The sequence below is a fragment of the Panthera leo genome, chromosome A3 (genome assembly GCF_018350215.1).
Source record: "Panthera leo isolate Ple1 chromosome A3, P.leo_Ple1_pat1.1, whole genome shotgun sequence".
Classification (NCBI taxonomy): domain Eukaryota; kingdom Metazoa; phylum Chordata; class Mammalia; order Carnivora; family Felidae; genus Panthera; species Panthera leo.
Window position 1 is genome coordinate 133,166,703 of NC_056681.1, and position 18,363 is coordinate 133,185,065.

The 18,363-nt window shown below is 49.5% G+C and overlaps 1 protein-coding gene across 4 annotated transcripts in view; it reads right to left on the reverse strand.

The window, feature by feature from the left end:
• Positions 1–18,363, reverse strand: part of ASAP2 (ArfGAP with SH3 domain, ankyrin repeat and PH domain 2) — a 171,365-nt gene that overhangs the window by 85,102 nt on the left and 67,900 nt on the right. For all 4 annotated transcript variants that reach the window (XM_042933708.1, XM_042933707.1, XM_042933706.1 and 1 more), the window contains exon 3: positions 5,598–5,743. In XM_042933708.1, coding sequence (XP_042789642.1) covers positions 5,598–5,743 — 146 coding nt within the window. The remainder of the gene's footprint in view (positions 1–5,597; positions 5,744–18,363) is intronic.

The window sequence follows — 18,363 nt, forward strand, 5'->3', positions numbered from 1 at the left end:
GCCCCAAACAGTGGTTACGCCTTCCTCCCAAGAAGAGGAAACTATAATCAGTGTCCCTGTTGTTGATAAGAAAGTAAGACATTTTAACATAGAAGACATTTTCAACAAAAGACGTTAAAAGAGAAGAAGTCTGTGTACGTACCGAGGGTGAAGGCCTCTGGCAGGAAGCTCTCTGTACACTAAGCAAGGAGATGAGCCGTATTAACCTGGGGCAGCAGCTCACATTTGGGCAGACGTGGAGGGCGTGGCAGGAGAACACTGCTGGACTGTTCCCCGCACGGCGGGGCGGGACGCCTCTCCGTGGGCTGTGCCCACGTCCCCAGGACACGGCCCGCAGGCCACCACGTTCCCCCACAGAACGTCACTAGCTCCGTACTCTGCTGCTGTGATGCCTTGTCATGTCGATTAGTTACGTAAAATAAATTCATGACTTATGTGCATGTTGGTCAGTGGAACTCTCAAATTCCTCTTTCAATGTGAGAGAGGTGAAATGTTCTCTGCCCCCGGGTCTGACGCCGGGACGCCCTCCTTCCCTGGGCACCCGCTGGCCCTGCTCCCACCTGGGGAAGTTTGCCACCCGTGAGAGCTCAGTTCACTACCAATTCTCTGAAAGAGGACACAGGGACTCCGTGTCTGGGGATGACCTTTCAGCAGTCTGTCCTCTAATGCAAAGCCACCTCTCAGCACAGAAGTGGTCCCTGGAAAATCTTTCCAGGATTCTCACATCCATCTGCTAAGAGGAAGAAGAACCTAAGAAAACTGGGCTGAGTTTAGAACCAGCTTCATTTCACACATGTTACATTTCTGGAGCTGCCTTGTTTCTCCCCTTTTCTGCATTAACTACAGAGAAAATTCAGAGGCTCTCTGAAGGTGAGAATCTCACCCCTTAGTAACAAGATCTCACTTTATATTAAGTTGGCCTTTCTTTGGAGATGTTCCAACGGCTTTATAAACATCCTTTCACGCCACAAAGCAGGTAGGTGGTAATTCTTCTGTCCGGACAAGGGGAGAATTGACAATCTCAGCCACCCAAAACTGAAATGTTTTTAAATGCCTGAGAGAAAGTAAGAGCAAGGCTGTAAAAATAAGAGATAGGACAGATGTGACCAAAAATAGGAATAAGAATGGTATACAAAATACCAAAAAAGGAGAATTTTCCTGTAATCAGCTCGCTCTCAGCAACAGCTTCTTAGAAGCGGCCTCTTGGTGCTCTGGTGGCCGGGCAGCTTTGCCGTCACCACCGGCCTGGAAAATCAGCCCTGGTGATGCTAAAGCTAATTTTGGTACCAATAAGACATTCTCCCTCTCTCTCTGATCTTTGCCAGAAACAGGATCAACCACCCTAACTCCATGAAGTAAAAGCTGAGACTAAAGGAACGCACACAGTCTTGCGCTAACAGGAAGCTCCTATGAGCAGAACTGAAGTTAGCGCCTCAGAACGACACTACGATGTCACTGTGTGCTGGGCTTAATTTACAAAAAACCTATCCCGCTTACTCCTTTCCTCTTGGTGCTGGCCCTGAGGCAGGCCTGGTTTTCCCACCCTTGTGTTACAATGAGGAAACCAAGGCCACCCGGCTGCCTCATGGCCACTGCCACTCAGCCTGACCTGCGTTTCCCTCTACGCTTTCCCCACACTGCCATCCCTCCTGTTCGATCCTTTCCTCTCCAGAACAGCTGACAAGAAGGCTCAATTTCCTTAAATGCCACAGTGGACACAGTATGGATTTGGAGCTGTGTTTGTTTTTTTGTTTTGTTTTGTTTGAGAGAGAGAGAAAACGAAACAGAATCCGATCAGCACAGAGTCTGACACGGGGCTTGAACCCACGAACCGTGAGGTGGCAACCTGAGCTGAAATCGAGTTGGACGCTTAACTGACCGAGCCACCCAGGTGCCCCTGGATTTGGAGTTTTAAGACCTGGATTTGAATCCCAACTCTGTCGCGTCATCACTACAGACCCGGTAAGCCAATCAGATGAAGGTAACACAAGCCGTCTCCCACAGCCGTCAGGAACGGAAGGAACCAGCAGGAACAAGTGTCCCCTTAACGCCTCACGCCAGGGTTACTGCCCCATGGGTGCTCATTAACGATGGCCACTGACAACTTACTGCAGAAAGCGGGGGCCCTGCCGGGACTCCCACAGTGCTCGAGGCGGCAAAGCCGTGGGGTGGTGGGCGGGGCAGCAGTCCGCAAGGTCCGGGCCCTGCCCTGCCCTCGGTTTTGCAGAAAATCAGGAAAAGAAGGGGCGGTTTTATTTAAGCGCACTGGTGTCTGTGTCACTGATGGAGAAGGCTTGCCTCGCCAAAACCACGTGCCCAAGTTTGTTATTTCTAAAATTCCATTCAGAGATGGATCAGTGATACCTCGTAGTTCGCTCTAGTTGTGATTCTGGCACATGCGGTTAACAGCGAAGGGCAGTTCCTTTCCAACCGCATGCCTCAGTCATATAACCTACAGAGCAGGGGGAACACGGACTCGCTCGACGGGGTTGTTGTAGAGATGAAGTAAGTTAAGACGAATAAAGCAACCGGCAAATTCCACACACAAAACCGGGTATGGTATTCTCGGTCCCGTTTTCTCTAACAAAACAAAACGAACACACCCAACTCCAAATCCATCGTCCTCTCCCATTTCAGAGCAGAGAAAAGCCAGCTGTAGAGATGAGCCGGATGAAGATAAAGAGGAGCTGCCTGGGTGAGGGGGAGGCCCCTGCTCGAGGCCCTGCTGGCGTTCCCTCTGCCGTCCTCCTGGGGTCCCTGTCACCGCCTCCCTCCCGGCTGGATCCTGTTTCCTGACTCACACATCTTCCTCTTTCTTGGCTTCCCTCTTCATTTTGCTAAAGCACGTCCTTCAGGAGTTCCAGAGAAATGACGCACTGGCGCCACACTTTTTGAGCCTTGCATGTCTGAAAGTGTCTCTGCTTCTACCCCCGTGCGCAGCTGCTGGGATTCCAGGTTAGAATCGTGCTCCTCAGGATATTGGTGGCCTTGCTCCGTGCCTTACAAATTCCAGTGTTCCTGCTGAGATGTCCAATACCGCTGATTTTTTTAATGTTTATTTTGAGAGAGAGAGAGAGAGAGAGCGCACACAAGTGGCAGAGAGGGAGGGAGAGCATCCCAAGCAGGCTCCTTGCTGTCAGCACAGAGCCCGACACGGGGCTCGAACTCATGAGATCATGACCTGGGCCGAGATCAAGGGCTGGACGCCGAGCCCACTGAGCCACCCAGGTGCCCCCGACACCACTGGTTCTTAATCCACCATGTGCCTTCTGAAGTGTTAAGACCGGTCACCTGCGGTGGGTCCTCTTCCCTCACTGTTCCGGGCACTGGCCGGCCTTCGATCTGGAGACCAGCCACACCTTGTTATGCTCACGACACCCTCCTGTTTTCCATTCTCTCTGAGGCACCTGTCCACTGAGGATTAATCCTCATCTCGTCTTTTATTTTCCATGTTTTTGTTTTGCTTTATTTTTGATCTGTTTTCTGAGAGGCCTCTATTCCAACCTTCTCACTGGATTTTTGCTTTTACATTTTCTCACAGCAACCGTCTCTGTCCTTCAACGATAAGCTGCATCCCGGCCCCTTCCCTCTGACACAAGGTCTACCCTGATCTCTCTGAGGCATTAAATGTAGTCTCTTTAAAGTTCTCTTCTGCCCTTCACGCTGCCCGTTTCCTCTAAGTCCTTTCTTCTGCTTATTTTGGTCTTTCATTCTGGAGGCCATTCGCTCCTACTCAAGAGCGAGGCGCTCAGAGCAGGGAAGGGGCAGACCCACAGGGGCGCTGGGAGAGTGGGCTGCAGGCGGCCTGTGTCACAAGAAGACCCCCACAGGTCTTCCCTGGGACCATTCAGTTTCTCCAGTTTTAAATTTTTTTTGATGTCTATTTATTTATTTTGAGAAAGAGAGACAAAGCCGGGGAGGGGCAGGGGGAGAAGGGGAGCGAATCCCAAGCAAGCTCTGCATGGTCAGCAAGGAGCCCCATGCAGGGCTCTAACTCGTGAACACGAGTTCCTGATGTTTCAGATCAGAGTTCTGAGTTTCAGATCATGACCTGTGCTGAAATCGATTGTCGGGTGCTTAATGAACTAAGCCACCCAGGTGCCCCTTCTCCAGTTTAAAAAAAAAAGCTCCAATCTGACTCAGTGGTGAGAACCTAATAAGCATGTCTGCCGGGGTCCAGGGAGCAGGCCGATGGGGGGCTGGAGCTCCCTGTTCGAGGTGCTGGCTGCCAGCCTGTTTGGAGCATGAAGAAATGAGTGACCAACTTGATAAAACCCCACGAGATTGCAAATTAACGTGAGTAAAAAACTCAAGTACAGTAGTGGCTTTTTAGTGCTACCATTCCTAACTGAAATATTTTACAAGTGAAGACAGAGCCTTAAGGACCTGGTTCCTTCCCCTCTCCCTTGTTAGCTCATATACAATGTTCCCTTCCTGCCACCTCCTCCAGCCAGACGTACAAACCCGCCATCATCACCACTCCAAGAACGATGAGCTACTTTCTTCGCTTGTAATTCGCGTGCGGACGGGAGAAATGAGAAAGGCACTGCTGTTGGCGACCCTGACCCGCTCTGGTCACCCATGACCTTGGGGGAGCGAAACAGGAAAGAGATGTGGGGACCATCCTGGTGTACATTCCCCTTGTGGAAGAGACCAGGCGGCAGGTCACAAACACCCTCTCGGGCCGTCCACGTGTTCGGGACTCTGTTCCCACAAGGGAAGGCACAGAGTTGCCAAGCCCAAGAAAGAACCCCATTCACCCCGACTCCCCGGCACCTACCACAGGCAAGAAGTGCCTATTCCGTGTTTCCACGTACTTAAGAAGTGACTTTTTTTAGGCTCTGCATTTGGGAGCTTAAAAGGCCTTTAAATATTCATAGCAATTTCTGTGCTTTGATTATAGGTTACCTTGCTGTGTAAGACAGGCCTGAAACATATTTGTTAAATATTGTTAAGTTTAAATGCCTACCATAATTACCAGAAACAGGACTATTCTACATAGTTTAGAAACTTAAAAATTGAAGTCAGAGGCCCTTAAGAAGATGAATGCTTTTATCCATTTCGTCCCACAGCTGTGCATATTTAAAAGGCTGACTTGAATTTAAAAAGCCGTGTGACCATGAAAATTGCAATTCTAAAATGTATTCCAAAGTGACCTAATGTGATGGAAAATACAATTCCTTTAGGTACCACATGAGCTATGAAATTTATTCCTGTTCATCAAACAAACCTTAACTATCCTCTACCGAGCTACCTTTCCATCTAAAGTAACGGCAGGGGCACCTGGGTGGCTCAGTCGCTTGAGCATCTGACTTCGGCTCAGGTCACGATCTCAGGGCTCGTGAGTTTGAGCCCCACGTCGGACTCTGTGCTGACAGCTTGGAGCCTGGAGCCTGCTTTGGATTCTGTGTCCCCATCTCTCTCTGCCCTTCCCCTGCTTACACACACACACACACACACACACACACACACACACTCTCTCTCTCTCTCAAAACTAAACTTTAAAGACAAATTTTTAAAAAGTAAAATAGAAAAATAAAGCCACGGCAGGCATGTCGCACGTGGCCCACAAGCTGCACGTGTATGTGGACACTTACCAGGTTTTTGAAAAGTGCCGTCAACTCCTTTGTGAACACTGAGAACTTCAGGAATGCACTTCCTAAGTCCGGGTCGTCTCTGCACACACAGTTGCCACCGAACTTCTCCAGAGCCTGGGTGTACTGCTCTTCATTTTCCACGTGAGCTACGGGCAGCAAGGTGAGATGCGTGGTTAATACGGCAACCTCTCCATCCCCGTCCTCAGCAGCCTCTTCTTAGTTGTGAATAAAACTGAACACATCAGCAGGACAAAAACCTGAGACAAGTCAAGATGCACCAGGAACAGAAATCACTTTGCCGTCCTGACAACGCCCCGTCGTGCTGGCAACGGATCCCAAAGGACAAGCACGATGACCGGGAGGGAAAGCCCCCAGATTCTTCCTCGGGTAAAGAAAACCACTGCCAGCCAATGCCAATACCTGGGCCTGAAAACCATGGCAAGCAAGGGGAACATTTGTCTGTGATGGGTCGCCCCTGACCCTGAGCCAGATTCCCATGACCCCTGAATGGTGTGCCCGCCCACCTTACCAGGGAGGCGCTATGCCCTGGACCCCCAGTGGTGGCCTCAGGGGCTTCCGACATGAGTCTACCAAACAGAAGAGAAAATTAATTTCACTGTTTAAGCCCTTTTTCCTTGTTTTTATTTTTATTTTTTCCTTTGACATTTCAGAAAAGGACTTGAGAGTTCTGGATAAATTAAATGCATTTCTGAGACTATACTCAGCAAACAAGACAGAAAAACACACAGATGGGTCCTGAAGAATGTGTGGCAGAGCAGGAAGAGCCCTCAGATCTGGGTTCTAGGCCCATGCCTTCCGTGGCATGGAAGGAGCACATACGTGACTCCAGTGAGTAAATGACCCAATGTCTCAGCCACAGGAAGGTCAGAGATCTGCTGTGCGATACTCACAAGGGTAAGGGGAGAATCCAAGAAGAGTGTGGCTGACATCGGCCCCCACCCAACAGCACTGACTGGTAGTCAGCAATAGCAGATGTCATTCATATGATGCACAGTTTATGTTTTTCCACTCCTCACGACAACTTTGTAAGACATATGCATTTTTTCTCATCATGGTGAAAAGAAATCGGGGCTCAAAGAGATCAAATAAGTTGTCCTGGAAAACAGAGTCAGCAAGTGGCCGAGCCAGAGTTCAAACCAGCTTGTTTCGGGGGGTCCAGGGTTCTGTGCACTGGTGTCTGTGTCACTGATGGAGAAGGCTTGCCTTGCCAAAACCACATGCTCAAGTTTTTGATTTTTAAAATTCCATTTCAGAGATGGATCAGTTATACCTCGTAGTTCACTCTAGTTGTGATTCTGGCACATGCGGTTAAGAGCGAAGGGCAGTTCCTTTCCAACCGCATGCTCTTTTAGAACTATTTCAAAAGTTGGTGGTCAAGACATGGGCAATTCCAGTGTGGTTTTGGAAGGGAGCAACAGCCACAGCAGACGTCTGGTGCTGAGGTCACTCCACTGGGTGGGAGAAAACAGAAACGCAGAGACCTAAGTCGCCCTGGGAGCCAGGGGGGAGCCCCTCAAAATGGTACCTGTGCCGCTCTAAGTGAACACTCATGGCGCACTCATGGGGTGAGGGGATTCACCTTCAGTTAATGCCTACCAGGTGGCCTTTAAAGTCTTTGTTCAACTTAACTTGGTAACACTCTGAGGTGTTAACATTATCATCCCTGTTACCTTCTGAATGGGGTGGAACTCAGCGGGGTGATACGATTCGATTCGCCCAAGACGGTACGATTGGTAAGAGGTGGGGCAGGGGTCAAATCCACCCTCTGCCCACTCTGCGGGCTGCCTCCCATGGTCAGACACCGGGGGGAAAGAGGAACCTGCCTTATCTTCACTGGTCGTCAGCCAACCCGATGCAGGACAGACAGCAAGGCTTCACGCTGCAGCACCAGGAAGAACGACGAGCCTCCTGTCATCCCTGCCTTGGGGCTTCTCAATCGACTGCCTCGTACAGGTTATGTCTTAAAACATTCTTTCCCTTACAAATCGTCAAAATAACCTGCTGCTTCCAGCAACCCCAATCATCATCAATGAAGTGTTTGGTCCATCATCATCACCATGATCTCACACGTCTCAAGTGTTCTGTTCCACTGCAGTCATTATTTCTGATGCTCAAACTGTCCCAACTTAGGTCAGTGGGACCCTCTTCACGCTGATCTCACTGGGTTTTTTTTTTATTATTATTTATTTTTTAATGTTTTTATTTATTTTTGAGACAGAGAGAGACAGAGCATGAGCAGGGGAGGGGCAGAGAGAGACAGGGAGACACAGAATCCGAAGTAGGCTCCAGGCTCTGAGCTGTCAGCACAGAGCCTGACGCGGGGCTCGAACTCACAAACCGCGAGATCATGACCTGAGCTGAAGTCAGATGCTCAACCGACTGAGCCACCCAGGCGCCCCTCACTGGGGTTTTTAACACAAATTTCTCTCCTTGCAAACAAATTGGTAGCTTCTTGAGAAAGACCGTAGCCCTGTATCTCTCTGTGTCTTCCTGAAACAGCAGTGTGGTGCCCCACTGTGAGCACAGTAAACCCTCCATAAATACAGATTAACTGATTGACCCACTGGTCCAGATCGCCCAAAGTTCTGAGATTTTCCTACTAGAGAACAGAAAGTAGTTGAGCGCCTTTATTTTTCTTTTGCCGAAAACAAACTTAAAATAGGAACCCAAAATAAATAGCTTGGGAATAAAGTTTCTGGAAGGAACCCAAACCGGTCTATCAGCTTTTATTTACGAAATTGTGAAAGCTGTTTTTCTAAAAAGAGCTCGCTCTCTTGCCTCCCCCGATGTTCAAATATACCTTAAACTCTGGTTCGTATTAATGATCCAGAACCCCAAATCCTTCATGTGAGAGGGACTTAGGAAAAGGAGGCTCCAAGTCCCTGAGACCACGGCAGGACAAGACTCTGTTTCTTTCTCAATTCTAACCCCACAGCCCTTCCGTTTCCCACATCCCACTGCCCCGAAGTCACACTTTCCACCAACCCAAGTAAAGGGATGAAATGAGACAGTCTCACAGAAAAGTCTATTATGAAGCCAGTAAGCACACGTACGTTCTGAATTTAGAAGTGAGGACAGCGTTTTGTTGTGTGCTTTTCAGTTTACTTGGTTCTGTTATTTTCAAAAACCCTGGTACCAAGGAGAAGGCCCCGAGCATACAGTGGAAGCCCAAACAGTTGGACCCTAACAGCACAAAGGCAGCCTGTTTATTAACCCTGGGTTATTCCACAAAGGGCCAAGCACAGCGAGGAAGCAAGCCGGGGGCCCAGCACTGCCAAAGGACAGCAGGGGTCCAGAGCCAACTCACCTTCAACCAACCCTTACTTCCACCTCATGTATTTCACTCGTTACCCCCAAGCCTGCCACAGGGGTGGGACCATGTGCTGGGGCGGGACACGACGACGACGAGGGCGCACGTGGTAGCTGGCATGTGTCTCTAGGGAAGGACACGCTAATCCACGCCGCCGATGGCCCGTGCCGTGCCAGGTGCTGAGGATTCAGAGACGCCAAGAAGCCGACATCTGAACTGGGGCTCCAAGGTCAGGTGGCAATTTCCAAACAGGGAAGAAAGAGGAAGGTAGTCGACCCCAGGGAGCGGCGTGGAGCCTCGTGTGTTCAGAGGCTGTGAACGCTTTCTCAGGTGGAAAGCCCCGGCCTGCACGCGGCGCTCAACCCTCAAAACCATCACAGGGCAGCACAGGCCCTCCTCCCCAGGGCCATCCATGCCCACCACTAGGTCTTTTCAGTTGAAATGGGCCCCGGCCCAGAAGCCTCTCTTTACAGACAGGAGCGCAAAGCTCCGAGAGGGTGCCGACTTGCTCAAGGTGACGCAGCAGATCTGGAGCGGCGTTGGAGCAAGAGCTCAGGTTTCCTGACACCCAGTCCTCCAGCGTTCTCCCATCTGCTCGCCACGCAGCCACCACTCTCGGCTCTAGGCTGACGGAAGTGTCACAGTCCGCCAGCCGAGCACACGTGCCGGTAACCCAAACACCAAGGGCCACAACCAGAGAGCAACGGTGGTGGGCAGGTCACCCTGACTCGGCCCATCCGAGCCCCTGCTCCTGGCCAGACCGCCAGCCGCTCCGGTCAACCCCGTCTGACACCACACATCCCAACCACCCACGCAGACAGCTCCGCCAAGGGTGCATTTAGGAAGAGACGTATGTTTCTCCGCAGTGGCGGCTTTACAAAGACACTCCCTGGATTGCATGGCGATTGACAGTCACCCGTGGGCCACAATTTTAATGTCAGGATAATCTGCACATCAAGGACACCATTTCCCCGCACGCGGGCGACCCTACGCCTCGCCTGCTTTCGCATCTGACGTGGAGCACGCAGCTCCCGGGAGAACAACGGTTTCCCGAGAGGATCAAAGACGGCCCCTGCTTCCAACAGGATCTCTGCCCTGTGACCATCCATCCCGTGGGAGAAAACCGTTTTTAGAGCTTTATTTCCAGAGTCGTCCCAGATGAGAGCCGCTCAGTTCACCATCTGGTAATCTGTATCGACAGCCCACAGCAGTTCTGCCATCCAATAACCCCACTTCAGAAATCTATTCTACGGAAACAATCCAGGTGACCAAGAGATGTGTGTACAGAAGAATCTGCAGAGAATGAGAACGGAGACCGCCCAGCGCTCCGACAATGTGGAAACGGTTAAAGAACGGTCTCTCCAAAGTGGAGTCCTATGGAGGTTTTTGAAATCATGGAGTAGGAACATGGTCAGGATACGTTTAAAAAAAAAAAAAAAAAAGGTAGGATACAAAACTGCACATTTAGTGTCCACTTTGTAAAAAGTTAGAATGTAGAGGAGTCTGAAAGGAAAAGGCATCAAAATGCTAAGTGGTGGTAAACACAGCGAGCATTCAACCACCAGCGCGGTCTATGTGACACTGGACCCTTTCCAGGTGGGCGTCTCACGGCCCCGGGAGCATCCGTGGGAGCGGACACGCCCAGCCCGGGGCTGCAGACCAGGAGCACACCCCAGCCTGTCACCTGGGAAGCGGGACCTGCCCACGACCATGCCTTTGTGCTACTGCTTTTCTTCTTTCCTTTTTGATTTTATTTGGAAGTACTCGTCGCACCCAACGTGGGGCTCGAACTCACAACCCTGCGATCAAGAGTCGCGTACTCCCCTCACTGAGTCAGCCAGGAGCCCCTGTTCTACTGCTTCTCTGAATTTTTCTAAACAAAGCTCACATAATCTTTATAATCCGAAAACAACATCTAGAATAAATAAATTAAACTCAGGTGTCAGCTACAACGGGTAGATTACTCTGGCTCTGTGTGCCTGTGGAGGATATTATATTCTGTCTCCCCACCAGTCTCTCCTGGACAGGCTGACATGATGGAGACAGACCTTGGGACCTGAGTACCTACCCGAATTATCTCTGACAAGACACAGGTGCCTATAACCAAAACCAGTTTGATGAGAACACCCTCCCTACTTTATAACCCCTGAGCCCACGCTCAAGACAAGCTAGACGGGAGGGAAAGATGGCCTCCCTCTTGGAACCTCATCACTTGCCATGTCTCCAACATACTGTGCTCTTTTCTATTTTCAAAACTCATTTCCTTTAACTCTTTCCTGGGGCGTCCCCGCTGACCTTATGGCAACTACCAGTCCTCACGGAGGTCATCACGGATGTATCTAGTCTGGTTATGTCTAGCATGGGAAGCTCGCGATGGAGTCAAGGTCAAGGTGTGGGCTGGCTATTGAAATATGAAAACTTTAGTCTGAGATCACTGCATACTCTTTGATCCCGCCCTATATTAATGACAAAAAAATGAGAGTTAGAGGTCTGTGTGAAGAACTCCACACAGCCCCCCTGCCTCTATATAAAACTCCCACTGCCCGCAGAAAAGTGCATTTGGGAGGAAAGGGGGAGGGGGGAAGAACAGAGACCAGTCTACTAGATGAGGTCTTTTTTTTTATGCTGTCCTTTCTGTCACTTTAGATTACAGGCTCAGAGTACAGAAAACCTCTCAACATGCACTTGTATGTACTCATTCTGTAGCTCCCGAATACGCGCTACCAGTCGAGAACTTTCTGGTTACGATAGGGTAACAACCCAATCACCCTGAAAGCCCATTCTGCAGCGAGCACTAATGAACACTAAAGATTCATGAGCCACAGCCCCTGCCTCAAGGAGCAAACCTCTGCAAGAGAGAAAGACTCACATGCCCGTCAGTTCGGTGCAGAGGGCGCAGCTAGAAAGGGAACGACACGGGGGATGCTCGGGGGCCAGGGATGGCCGGAGCCCGGGGAGCATCCGGCGGGGGTCAGAGGAAGGACCGCACCCGAAGTAACAGAGGGTCCCAAAAGGCTGTACAGTGACATGATTAAGACTCGTATTCAAGACCGTCGAATCTGGAAGGGACAAAGACGGATAAACCCTGGCACCTGCCAAGGCACAATGTAGCAGGATGGCGATAAACGTGCAAGAACAGCCCATCGCTGGCGATGCTGCCGGAGGTAGAAACACAGCCTGCGATGAGGAAGAGTCCATTTTCTGGGGCTGGGGATGGAAAAGGCTTCTCAGAGGAGATGAAGCCTAAAGGACTCTTGTGCTTCAGAATCCAGTCCAAGAGATTAAAGCCAAGCAGTCAGCTGCTTGACTCACCCCGGCCTCTCCTTATGCAAAGAGCTGCTTCCCATCCCCAGGCTGCTCTACCACCAAAGCAGAGGAGGAGGCAGGAGCTCCGGCCGAGGAGCCCCTTCAGCCTGGCGTCCCCAGGGGCCTGGCCCAGAAAGCACGGAGGCAAATCAACGTCTGCTGACTGTGGACTGTCGCTGCTGGAAACGTTACGCCCCCGAACTGCACGGACGCCCTCTGTGGGCAAAGCGGCTTGACCGGCCACACTACACAGAGTGCATGTGGTCACTGCAAAGTGCTCTCAGCCTTCCTCCCCTTGATTCTTGCCTCCTCGTCCCTGAAGGATACAACTCACATTACTTCCAGATGCTCCCCAGACTCCCCCCACCCCACTTCTTTGATAGCACAGCCAGTGGACCAGAAGGAAAGACCACTCCTGTGGTGTGGCGAGGTCCCCCAGAGTCTTCATGCCCAGGAACAAGCAGCCTTGAAAAATCAGTGGTCTCCAAGCCTCATGTAATAGCTGCCATTTGTGTAGGAAAAATTGTGGATACACATACATACATACACACATACATACATATATTTACACACACACACACACACACACACACACACACACACACACACACAATCTTTCACGCCTACAACTCTGGGAGATTTTACAGATGAGGAAACAGGTTCGGATACTCTCTGAATAATGCAGTCAATGTTTTATAGTAAGTAAGGCGGAGAATCGGCTCTGTGATGATACCCACATCTGTAAACTGTGAGGGTTTAGCCAGATCAGTGTTTCTTTAATCTTCTGTTGATGACGGACACCAACAAAAATCAGAAAAATGTTTTGATGCAAGGAAAAGGTATCTTCACATAATTTTTCATACACATTTTGGGACACAGACCCCTGTCCGCAGACCCTACATATGCCAGGTGAGAAAGCCCTAGCCTGGGTGAGCTTTTAAAGTCCCTCCCAAATAGATACCGTGACCCTCGGTATGATTCATGTTAATACTTGGGACTTGAAGTCACAAATCCTAGCGTTCCTTCTGATTAGCTATCCTTCCATGATTAATACATTGATCACTGCTACCAGGATTCCACAATTCCCCACCTAAATTCCAACCATTATTCTTAACCCGAAGAGAAGAGGCCACAAACCCACAAACATCTCGGAGACCTATAGGTGGACGGCCTCTGAAGGTCTCAGAGTCAATGTCGCCATGGCCCCTACAACCTCCTTAGAAAAGAGGCGCGCCACGCCAGTGACCAGCTCACCCAGCCAGCTCCTCTCTCGTGTTTGAGTCAAAGCCCGATCCCATGAAAGTACCCTCTAGAGAGGAACATGTAATATCTCACTTCCTCATCCGAGACAACGCCTTCGGATATGCGTTCTCCCTACCCTCCCGAGCCAAGATGCACCAGCACCTTCCAACGTCCTCCTACAAGGAGGTTTTCAGCTTGAGGACTCTGAGGTTCCTCTTTAAATGCTGCTCCTACAATTCAGTAATGGGGGTTAACTACCTTTTTGGATTTTTTTTTTAAACACACTTCCCCTAAGGTCACTTGACTCACCTTTGAGCTTCTCATGTACTGGGTCACACCAGTCGTGATCAACCAAAACCACCTGGAGGTTTTCCAAAGGATCATAGGGCTCAGCCAGATATCTGGTACATTCCCACCGCATTACTGCTTGCTCCTTCTCCACTGCGGGCCCTCATTCACAGACAGCGGTGCCACGGTCAACAGCAGAGGGGGGGGAAGCAGGTCTGGGTTTGAATCTCAGCTGCTCTAATCGCTAGCTGTACAGCCCCAGGCAAATGACTACTCTGCACCTCAGTGACCTCATCTGTAAGTGGAGTTATGGACAGTACCTACGTCACAAAGTTGTCGGGAGGGGTATATTTAAGTAAAGTACTTATTTAGCATAGTGCCTGCCCTACAACAAATACTTCACAAGTGTCAGGTTTTTATTACTGTTATTATGCCTCCACTCTCCAGTTTATGAACATCAATACAGAAGCATTTTCTTTTCTTTATTGTGTGTTATAATCTCCTATTCCTTTTGATCACAGATATGGTATCAGACATTTCGTATCCTGAGTTTTTATAGGCTGGATATTCCATCATCGGTATTTTTCTTTGTGTTGCTACAGAACCATAATTCCCTCAGGTAGTAGGTCCTAATTCAGTGACAGGAGGCTTTCGGGTTTTCTCTGTGATAAGGCACTATGACAATGCAATGAGCCTTGCTGTGCATCTTCCCGCATCAAGATTTGTATTTTTCTTCATATGAACTGCCAAACTGCTTTTAAAAAACTCCATGCACCAATTTTCAATGCCACAACAAAGGGGAATACCGGTTCCACTGGATTCATGCCAATCACTGGGGATTACCGTGATTTAGTTATTCTCTCATGTAACAGGTGGAAAATCATGCCAGATATAGGACCTTCCGAATGCACGATGAAATGTCACTTCCCAAACTATTTCACAGATTTCTTTTAAACTGCTCTCTCCTAATTGTAAGATATCTATAATAGAGACAATTCTCTGCATTAATTTTGAGCCCTGTATTAATTTCATAGCCATATTCTAATTAGCATCACAAATAACACGGAGAAATACACACACACACGCACACAAAATTACTAAATTCTCATTTCCTTTTGTATGGGTAAGGGTTTACGGGAAGATTAGCATTTCTTTCTTTGTACTTCTCATTTCAAGGATGTGACAAACTTCTCTAGGACATTCACATCAAGGGTGAAGAAGAGATTTCCCTCTCTCAGGAAAAAGCCCCACCACGTCTTTAAAATGGAGTCATTCTAGAGAAGGGAAAATGAAAGTCTTCCGTTGCTTCCTTCTTGAGAAAGATGAATTTTTCCACCCACTGATATGTCAAACAGCTAAAAATCCCCGTTCGCTTCAACTTCCCACTGGGGGAGCTGAAAACACCACTGGACTAAAACAGAGCGTGGGAAATTTTAGACTAAGAAAAGTTTTAGAACAAATGTAAACTGGGTGTTTTTAAGAGGTCAGTAGCAGTCTATCATGAGGGGGGAAATTACCATAGACACTGCTTCTCAGCAAACATTATAATAAGTTATAAAGTTATTAAACCATTATAATAAGCGCTTCTGCAAACCTGTACATAAGATGTACCAGAAAATACAGCTGGCTGGCTGGTCATCTGTTTTGAAAAATGGGAGTGAAGATAATATACTTGCTACTGTGTTGTATCTACAGGGACATACTTGATACCCTTTTGGCTCAGTCCAACGTTCAAAGTCGTGTGTGTGAGAGCGTGTGTGTGTATGCACACGTGTGGTACTATTCTCAAAGACCAGCAGCTTCGGCGTCACCTGGGAACTCAGCAGATTGGCAAATTCCCAGGCTCCATCCTGCACCCTACTGAACCAGAAACTCTAAAGGCGGGGCCACCCAGCAACCCGTGTTTTAATAAGACCTCCAGGGGATTCTGGGGCGCTCTGAAGTTTCAGAACCACTACTCTAATGCTCAGGTTGGCAAACTTTCTCCTAAAAAGCCAGAGAGTAAATATTAAAGGCTTTGCAGACCAAGAGGCAATATTGAGGTTACAGTGTAGGTCCATGGTGAGACAGTAAGACCCATCCTTAGCTCCCTGGCTGTAAAAACACAGCTGGCGTCTCTAAGGCATCTCAAATCCCCCTTGTACATAAATCTGTATCAATCCTCACACAGCAGAATACACACTCTGCCATCATCATGTACACCGCTCACATCCAAAACTGTAAGAGGACGGTCTCAGAACTCGCAGCGGAAACACGGTCACATACAAATGGGTATTATTGGGCACCTGCTCTGGACGTGCCAGGCTCTGTGCAAGAACACTCAGGGAGTATATTCGCGGCTGCCATGCTTACCATGTGCCCGGAACCAGATCTGTCACTTCTGTTGCGTCACCTCGGTTAATCTTTATTAACAGCATTTTAAAATATTAAGATTCCCAGTCTCACCTATGAAGACACTGAGGCTCAGAGCGATTAGGCAATTTTCCTGCCACAGGCTTTTCGAGTAGCACGTGAATTTGTTCCAGGCTTCTTGGACTGTAACACCTGTGTGCTCTTACCCTAAACCACACTGCCTCCAAGAATTGGTCAGTGACCTCAAGGACCTGCCTTCTAATTGAGAAGCAGAGGTCAACAGACATAGAACTATTAGAGAATAATAAAGAGCAGTATTTAAAGGGTAAATAATGCCTGTTTATTAGGTACTCTTATTTCTGGCTAAACGAGAGTCAAAACGGATTCAACTGCAAGACTCAGAATTCAGAGGTGAGGTGTGGAAGGCAGAAGAATGTCTGCTCTCGCCCCAAAGATGCGCACATCCTAATCCCTGGACCTATTCCAAGTCCCTGGACCTATTCCTAATCCCTGGACCTATCCCTAATCCCTGGACCTAATTCCTAGATGTCCTGCTGCCTGACAAATGGGAATTGAGGTTGCAAGTGAAATTTATAAGTTGTGAATCAGCTGACTCTGGGCTGGGGAGATTATCCTGGGTCATCAGCGTCGCCCAGTGTGACCACAGGATCTTTACCTGTGCAAACGGGAGGCAGAGGACTCAGTATCGGCTGCGGACAAAACTGTGCCGTGTTCTCCTTGCACCTACGCTTGTATCTTGAAGTCCCACCCCCAGCGTGATGGTATGCGGAGGGAGGGCTTTGGGAGATAATGAGGTCTGGATGAGGTCACTGGGGTGGGGCTCTCCCGATGGGCATCCTCGAGTTCCACCACGTGAGGACACGGAGCCAAGGCAGCCGTCTGCAAGCCAGGGAGAGAGCCTTCACCACAACCCGGCCGTGTGGACACCATGCTCTCAGGCTTCCGGCCTCTACAACCACGAGACACACGGGTCTGTGGTTTAAGTCACCCAGTGTGGTGTTCTGTCATGGCAGCCTGTGCAGAATAAGAGTCACAGTGACAGGGTGTGAAAAAGACTCTACCGGCCATCGCTGGCTTTGAAGAGGGAAGGCCACACACCAAGGAATGGAGGCAGCCTCTGAAAGCAGGACAAGGCAAGGAAGCGCCTGTCCCCTGGGCCTCCAGGAAGGAGCTCTGCCAACACCCCCACTTCAGCCCATGAGACCCGTCTCAGACTCGTGACCTCCAGAGCCGTGAGCTACGTTTGTCGGTTTCCTGTTCATTTCAAGTTTTTGCTGAAAGCTGTGTATCAGATCACTTTATTCCTGCATCCTCTCAGTTGTTTCCTCCCTTTATATGCTCCTTTCCTTTCCTACCTGGCGAGATCTGGCTTTACACTCCTTTTTCCAGGATCTTTCTGTGGTCTTTGTCCAGTGTCAGTCTAGCAATAACCACCTCGCCAGGGTGAAGGCCACACGGACAGCTGTGACGCTCGCCTTCTCTTACCACCGTGTACGTGCTGGGTGCAGATAACGTACGTCTGCCTGTAGAGCTGGAGTACTCCGCCAGTTTGCTGACCTTTGTAGTGTCCTCACACTACGTTATCCTTGCGGACGGGCACAGCTCGGACACTGTGCTTCTGTCTCAGCTCTTTAGAAAGAGGGGAAGCATCTTCCTGTGAACACGGGAAGGTGCACTGAAATGCCTTTTACAGTTCTTGGTCCGGTCAGAAGTCACAAAGGGACTGAACTTCATCTTGGCCCCTGGGGCTTCAGCGATGGCCACAAAAGGGAAGAAATAAATTTATCATTTAAGGCACTCCGTTGATGGCAAGTCGTCGTGGCAGCCATGGAAGACTAATACAAGAGACTAAAGAAGGCCTACACCGGGTCCGGTGTCGGCTTGATGGAGATGGGTGGGGAAGGGTGGGCAGGTTTTCAACAGGTACCTGGGTCAGGAGGGAGCAGGGAATGGGGCCAGATGGCAGACAGCATGCAAAGACAGATACGGTCATGACATGCTGATGAAGCAGGGACAGGTCAACCAGCCCGGAACAGAGACACTGGGGACAGCTGGAGATCAGTTAGAGGTCAGATGGGGCCAATCCATGACCAATCAGGAAAGCAGGCAGGGAAGTCCCAGCCTCAGAGAAATTAAGGAACGCAAGATGGGAAAGGTATGTGGCAGGATCAGGCATAAATGGTGAGTTCTTGTTGTTGTTCTTTCAATCACACATGAAATGAGTGG